Source organism: Podarcis bocagei, assembly GCF_964188305.1.
Source record: "Podarcis bocagei genome assembly, chromosome: 1".
Classification (NCBI taxonomy): domain Eukaryota; kingdom Metazoa; phylum Chordata; class Lepidosauria; order Squamata; family Lacertidae; genus Podarcis; species Podarcis bocagei.
The window spans coordinates 66,685,386-66,693,667 of NC_138125.1; the positions used below are offsets into that span (position 1 = coordinate 66,685,386).

The window sequence follows — 8,282 nt, forward strand, 5'->3', positions numbered from 1 at the left end:
GAAGGTGGTGGGCTACAGTGAAGAGTGGGGAGTTGAAAAAGCTTTCCTCCCCTTCCCTTTCATTTATGGAACACCATATTCAATTCAACTCATGCTTTATATATGCATGCTTTTAATTACTATATGAGGAGCTGAGATGACTGGATTAAAATAAGAGTAACGAACCAAGGTTTTGGATAAAATAGTCGAACAGTTTGGAGAAAATCTTCAGTGTAGAAAACAAAACCAAGTTCCATTAAATGCCAACCACTGTTTAAAGAGGTCTAGAAATGAGTTATCTTATTATATAGTAACCTTAGTTTTTCTGTTATCGCTTGAAAATAAGTACTAAATTTATTTCTAAAACATCTGGATTATTAACCAGGAATAACAATTAGCTACGGGGTTCTAAATGAATTTCAAGCACTGCAAGAGTTCAGACTTCAAAATAGCAGCAAAAGATTTTACTAATAGTATTGTAATAAAATTAGTTAAATGTCTTAATCTTCTCTCTGAAAGAAGAAGGTTTGGGTACTCCAGAAATCGACATGGAGATAATGCTCCAATTTTGCTTTGAAGCAATTTTGTATTATTTCACTTATAGAATATGCTGTCAAGTTCACAGCATGAACCTTTCCAAGGAAAAGTCTTGATTTAATAGTTCTTCATTACAATGTTTCCTGCAGAATCTTATGATTAGCACACTATGTCTTGATGCTGTAAACTACAGTTTTTCCATAAAGTAAGAATTTAGTTAACATTTTCCTTTGGAACAGCAATAACAGGACCTGCAGCTCTTCCATTGCATCCATAGCCCTGCTGGCCAGGGGATAATGTGGTAGTACACAGTTTTGTTTTGTTTTTTGCTGCACAATTGTCACATTAGAGCAGCCGTAGGGACTAAATATTGGGCCCCTCATTGACTCGAAGGAGTTCTTGATCTTGTGGATCCAGAGCCTCTGCCATCCCATCACCAATCTGCCCCCCAAAGTCCCATTTAGGGGCTTTCCATTGGCTACCTTTGGCAAGAGAGCCACCAGCAATAGGTGATCACTCTGCTTGGGACTCTAGTACAAGAAAGCCTCCCACACATATATGGTGCCACTTCTCTCCACTATCAGAGGCTTCTGAGAGGCAACCACACTGCGTCATTGTCCCCTGTTTGTTGTTGTTTAGTCGTTTAGTCGTGTTCGACTCTTCGTGACCCCATGGACCAAAGCACGCCAGGCATTCCTGTCTTCCACTGCCTCCCGCAGTTTGGTCAAACTCATGCTAGTAGCTTCGAGAACGCTATCCAACCATCTCGTCCTCTGTCGTCCCCTTCTCCTTGTGCCCTCCATCTTTCCCAACATCAGGGTCTTTTCCAGGGAGTCCTTCCAGTGAGCACTCAGGGCTGATTTCCTTAAGAATGGATAGGTTTGTTCTTCTTGCAGTTCTTATTTAAAAGAATAGATATATATTCAGACACCTGGACTACATCTAGGTTCAATTCCTCCAGGTAAAGACTCCTGTCTGAAACCCTGGAGAACAGCTGCCCGTAATCAGTGTAGATCAGTATTTCTCAAACTTGGATCTCCAGCTGTTGTTGGACTACAACTCCCATCATACTGACTACTGGTCCTGCTAGCTAGGGATAATGGGAGTTGTATTCCAGCAACAGCTGGAGAGCCAAGCTTGAGAAACATTGGTGTAGATAATACTGAGCAAGATGTATGAGTGATCTGATTCAGTGAAAAGACAGCTTCCTATGCTCCTTGTATCCTTAATTCCACTACCCAAAGAGTCTAAAATGCTTCACATGGGCATATAAGAACTATCTATTTGGCTCCAGCAGAAGGTCAGTGGCTAAACATGGCACACAGAATCATCCACACGTTTCTGTTTTAAAGTTTTAATTTGTATGTCTGTAATAGTACATTTTTGACAAATCTGTAATATGCTTCTTTTATTTATTAAATTCGTTAGTCACTTTATCTTGCCCAAAGCAACTTACAACCAAACAATGAATAAATGTATAGGTCATAATAAGCCACTATACATGTTTATGCAGAACTTAGAAGAAAATACTAATTTGTCATGCTTATGAATATCTAACTTCACTGAAACTATTCTAAGAAAATTTTGCTGCTGATGCAAATTTTGCTGCTGATACAAAGTAATATCAATGGGTGATTGGCGTATTTGAATACTGCCACTGACCATGAGGACATGTGTTTGGAGATCACTCAAAATGGGCCAGGAGACATTATTTCTTTCTTGAAGGACAGTTCCAGGCCCTGTGGTGTCCCCAATGTGTGAGAGAAGGGCATGGATACTTATTTACATTAAAAGCAGAGCCTTCCAGTTGATTTATCCTCAAGGCGCTTACAATTAATAGCAACAATACAGTACATAGCAAAGAAACAAACACCACACACACAATCCGTAAGACCTTAGTTTGCCAGCCAAGAGATGGGGCCAGTGTGTGCTATCTTCAGTTCTATAGTCCCAGGGCAACTAGCAGTTGGAGCAAAATTAGTTTTTTCCCCCTGGTGGGGGTTGGGTGGGACAGCATGAGGAGATCAAGATCCATGCAGTTTCTCCTTTTGTAGCTGATTAAGGGGGCCAAGTATTGATAAATATAGCCAAAGCAGTGGATTACTCCGAGAGTTCTTTGCTCAGTTTTGTCATCTGCAGGGCTGGCCCAAGACATTTTGGCACCTGAGACAGACCCTAAAATGGTGCTCCCCTTCCCACCAGTGAAGATCTACATCAGGAACAAGGTGGGAAGAAAGACTGACATTAGGATTTGCTGCCATCTAAAATGGTTGCCTCACCTTGCCTTGTGGGTGAGCCAGTCCTGAATAAAGATCTACATCGGGATCTGATGCCCCTGTGGATCTGGCCACCTGAGGCAGTCACCTCACCTTGCCTCATGGGTTGGTCGGTCTTAGTAATCTGTTAGGAAGTGCCACTGCTTTCTCTGTGTGCTTTATAATGATTGGCTGGGAGACTGACCAAAGTAGTTCTGGTTCACCTAAGGAAGACCCAGTCCAGAACAGGTGTTACGTTTGCAGCTTGCTATCTTCATTCTCCCACACATTACGAACGGCAGGTATTCAGATAAATTTGGTGGACTTCAGTTTTGTGGACTTGAGTTGAGTACAGTGGTACCTCGGGTTAAGTACTTAATTCGTTCCGGAGGTCCGTTCTTAACCTGAAACTGTTCTTAACCTGAGGTACCACTTTAGCTAATGGGGCCTCCCACTGCCGCTGCGCCAATGGAGCACGATTTCTGTTCTCATCCTGAAGCAAAGTTCTTAACCCGAGGTATTATTTCTGGGTTAGCGGAGTCTGTAACCTGAAGTGTCTGTAACCTGAGGTACCACTGTACTACTTAACAGACCAGGAAAAGAATTTTACCAAGACTCTACATTGGCAAAAGGTCTGTGGGCTTGATTTCCACTTTAAAAGGTCATTGTGCTATTCTGCATTATGTCACAACCGGTGCATGGGCAGGCAATACAGTATGGGGGAGGAAGGAAGGTTGGCTACTTCATAAACCCCTGCAGGGATCCCACCTGGGGCTTCAGGAGTTTGGACACAAAAAGTAGGGCATATGACCAGCGCTGTGAGTGGAGAAGTGAAGTGAACAGTAGATTAAACAATCTATGGCTTTTTAACTGGGGTGGGGTATTGTGAGTTTTGTGTGTGTGTGTGTGTGTGTGTGTTTTGTTGCCATGTTATGCATTGTTGTGTTTTTATATTGTAGTAGTAGTAGTAGTAGTAGTAGTAGTAGTAGTAGTAGTAATAATAATAATAATAATAATAATAATAATAATGGACCTCCTTTTCTGCACAATGGCCCTTGTAAATTTCCAATGTTGCATGAAATACAGCTCTGTTGATCCTAAGAAGAAGATGATCCTAACTGTGAGAAGTGAGGTTACAGGGAACCAGGCAGAGGGCCTTCTTGGTAGTGGTGCTCTCCCTGTGGAACACCCTCCCTTCAGATAAAGGGGATAAGGAGGTAAAGCAGGTAAGGAGATAAAGAACTACCGGTATACAACTTTTAGAAGACATCTGAAGGCCGCCTGGCATCAGGAAGTTTTTTTATGTTTTATGTTTTATGATGTTTTGATATATTCTGTAAGTGGCCTAGAGTGGCTCGGTATAAATAATAAAATTATATGGTGATGGTGATGGTGATGATGATGATGATGAAGAAGAAAACCCTCTATACATGAGTGCTGTGCCCATGGTAGAACTGAATTCTGTCAGCTATGGATAGGCCTCTAATGCATCAGTTTTAAAACCAACAAGAAGAAAAACCACCCCAACCCTCAGAAGATAAAATACAAAATATCTCAATAAGCTACACTTAATCTAGCTAATAATGCATGAAAATCATTTCTGAATTTGAACAAATTAATTAATTGGGAAGGAACTACAACTTGTATATTTGTGCTACTAAGGTATAGAAGTATCTTGAAGTACGGTATCTTTAATATATTTTTACTTTGAAGTATTTTCGGTTTCAGGTCAAGACTTTTTATTTTCCCAGCCCTTTTAAAATCAGGCTTTTAAAAATCTGTTTTTGCCTTTAATATGGTGGTAGCCTCAGAAACTTGTTTAGTTCAGTTTTATTTTCTGCTGTTTAAATTTCAAATTTTGTGCAGCATTGAGATTTATGACAATTATTTTACTCTTATATTTTAGGTCATAAGCCAACCACATAACTTCTTTGTCAATGGTGTTGAGGAGGAGGAGGAGAAATGTTACGTATACAAAACCATATCTGCTGTTTTGCTAAGGAGTACTATTCACTTACTTCATCTTGTTCTGAATATAATTCTTCTTTTTTCATTGATAGAATGCCCTTGTCTGTGATTTTCTCTTTCTGGCCATCTATTGCATAATCCAGCTAAAAAAGATGACAAAAATTGTGAAAAGACACATTATTTCTATCAGCTCTTGACAGTAGATTTCCTGGATCTTCCTATATTGAGTGGAAGAACAAGAGAATGAGTGCCTTGCCCATCCACTGGGCACGCCTGTACCATCAGACACCTATTGTGGTACCATAGCCTTTTAGAAACATAGAATTGTAGAGTTGGAAGGAACCACAAGGGTCATCCAGGCAATGCAGGAATTTTTTGCCCAACGTGGGGCTTGAGCCCACAACCCTAAGATTAAGAGTCTCATGATCTACCAACTGAGCTATCCCAGTTTGACAGGGTGTACTTGAGTAAATTGTGGTCCAAATAATTACTTCATACTCTGGAAACTGAAGTATAGTTTAGGTCAACACATATTGGATTTTTCATGTGTATGTCATTAAAACTTTAATCCATATACGTATAGATGCCTAGAGAAAAGGACAGATGCACATGGTGGGCTGGGTGTGAAACCATAATCTTGCTTTCCCACTAGGGAAGTACAGTCAAGCCTCAGAACTCAAACGGCTCTGTTCCTGAACGTTTCGGCTCCCAAACGCCGAAAACCTGGAAGTGCTCCAGTTTTCGAACATTCCTCGGAAGACGAACAACTTCTGAGGTATGTTTTTCTTTTTCATTTATTTTGCAGCCAGCCCACTGAAAGTTTCAGAAGCCGAATGGTATTCAAAAACAGAAGTTCCACAATAATTAGATTATCTCATGCTTAGTTTTAGAGTAGAAATACAGGGACAATTCACCTTCAATCAATCCATCGTTTTATTTGTATGCCGTCTTTTCAAAGTTAAAACATTTAAGAATTATATATCTTACAACAGCTAAGAATTACGTAACTACAAACTTGACAAAAGTCATCATAAAAATAATCAGAAGTACACAACCAAATCAAACAATTTCCACATAAATCACAAGATCCAAAATAGTGATACAAAAAAATTAACAATGCCCCCCCCCCAAGCAAGACCCAAGCCCAAGATTTTGTTCAGCAATGTCAGCTGAATTCAGTCGGGGCCCTGCCCTCCCAGGCCAGGTGGAAAAAGGCCTCAAGGCAGGGAGCAAATATTCTATCTACGACTCACAGCCAAGATGGTCAACATCAAAATTTTCAGTGATTTTAATGGAACACCATCTAGTAGATGGGAGACACAGTATCAACTTTGGGAAGCTAAGGTCTATAGAAACTATTTATATATAAAACTCTTTCACTCTCACGCACAGCTAAAGTCTGGATGAGTCTTATTGATGCAAGAATCATATTGTCACATGACTGGGCACTGATGTACCAAATGAACTGAAAGCTCAACTGATAGAACTGGCAGCACAAGTTACAGGTAATGCTAAAGAATTACTGATTAATCCATCTCTGGCAAATAAAAAAGGATTAGCACACACTGGGGGGAAATTAAATGAACATTCTAGTACAATACACTCTTATTATTATAAATGAACAGATTACTCATACAAGCATTTAAATTTTTGTCTCTATATTGTTGAGAATTAAGCATGTTAAATATACAATATTATGGTGTATACAAATTTAAATAAAAGTTAAATCAAGGGAGTGTATTTTCACATTGGAAAATTATTATGCAGTGTTAATAGCATCTCCTTCAGGTACCCAGACATAATGATAATATGCCTCTTTTTCTCTTTTTTTTAGGGTACAATTCTCCTGTCACTTATGCCTACTGCATATTTACTTTTGGCATAATTTAACTGGAAGAGACACATAATAGATCTCTCTCGTTAAGACTGTATGAAATTGTAGTTTGTTCTTTCTAGGTTCGCATTTCATGTGACATTAAAGTGTGTGGAAAAACAAGCTACACTGCATCTCACAGAGCCAGTAGGAAGCTTACCCAACAGAACTGTGAAGTACTGTTCCAGAATGCCAGCTTTTCCCCCAAAGCCACTTCTTTCCCCTTTTTTAGTCTCTAGCTCCTTATTGGGTGCCCTTTGCCCAGAACTGGAAGCTTTTAACTTGAGTTGTTTGGCTAATCTCAGTTAAAGAATGAAACTGAATGCAAGGAAGAAAAGCAGTCTGGAATTCAGGTTACAGGTAGGTAGCCGTGTTGGTCTGCCATAGTAGAAACAAAATAAATAAATTCCTTCCAGTAGCACCTTAGAGACCAACTAAGTACACACAAAAGATCATACCAATAACAAACTTAGTTGGTCTCTAAGATGCTACTGGAAGGAATTTATTTATTTTGTTTCGATTTCAGGTGGTACCCATACCATGCATGTCCCTCCAGTGAAGACAAATCTCCTTCGTGAAAGCATCCCGTCATCCCTCTCCTAGTCTGTGTCTGCTCTTCACACAGCAGTGGGGCAATTGGGGAAACATCAGCCAAAGCAAACCTCTTTCAGCCAAACTATATTTTCATTCAGACAGGCCAGCCCTGGGATAGAGTAGCAATGATCCTCAGCTGTACCTGACTTGTCACAATGACAAATACGCCCAAAGTGTCCCTCTCCCAGAGTACTTCCCAATAGTGTATGATAACAAATACACTAAAAGCTCTCGGAGCAGGAGTTAAAAGAGTGTGGCTAACTCAGCATTAAGAATAATTTTCAAGAGAGAGAAACAAGAAACACCAGGGGGAGGGGGTGTTTATCTGAGTTGGGTAACTTATAGCTGAAATTTATTGAGGTCTGTAGAAAGTGCAACAGAGATCAGCACCTGACACTGTTGCCATGATTTTCAGCAGCTGCACTTAGTCAGTAGTCCTGCATCCTAATGAGACAGAAGATCAGTTTTTTGGACTAGCAACAAATCGAAGCAGGATTACAGATTAATTACATCACAGATTGCAGCTAAAGCATGCACCTTTGTCTTCTTAAACATACCTGACCAAAAATTGCTTGGCCTTATCATTTAGCGACCATAGTGATATACATAATCTTGAGTATAGATCAGTTACTTAGATCTCATTAAAATCCATGAAATTGAAGCAATCTATATGCAGAATTATGAGCAGTGCACATACTACATATTTCTTGAGTTTGGACCAATCTTGTATAAAACTTTATAAATTCTGCCTGTGCTGGCTATGCTGCAAGCTTATTTTTGGAACTGGGCTGCTGCTCTTATGTAAAGGTAAAGGTACCCCTGACCGTTAGGTCCAGTCGCAGACAACTCTGGGGTTGCGTGCTCATCTCGCTTTACTGGCCAAGAGAGCCGGCGTTTGTCCACAGACAGTTTTTCCAGGTCATGTGGCCAGCATGACTAAGCTGCTTCTGGCAAACCAGAGCAGCACACGGAAACACCGTTTACCTTCCTGCTAGAGCGGTACCTATTTATCTACTTGCACTTTGATGTGCTTTCGAACTGCTAGGTTGGCAGGAGCTGGGACCAAACAATGGGAG

At 40.2% G+C, this 8,282-nt stretch overlaps 1 protein-coding gene across 8 annotated transcripts in view; it reads right to left on the minus strand.

Moving 5' to 3' along the window:
- Nucleotides 1–8,282, minus strand: part of DCDC1 (doublecortin domain containing 1) — a 271,410-nt gene that overhangs the window by 164,879 nt on the left and 98,249 nt on the right. For all 8 annotated transcript variants that reach the window (XR_014000680.1, XM_081163132.1, XM_081163133.1 and 5 more), the window contains exon 9: nt 4,790–4,882. Coding sequence is in view for 7 of the 8 variants with exons in the window: in XM_081163132.1 (XP_081019258.1) it covers nt 4,790–4,882 (93 nt within the window). In the remaining variant the exon portion in view is untranslated. The remainder of the gene's footprint in view (nt 1–4,789; nt 4,883–8,282) is intronic.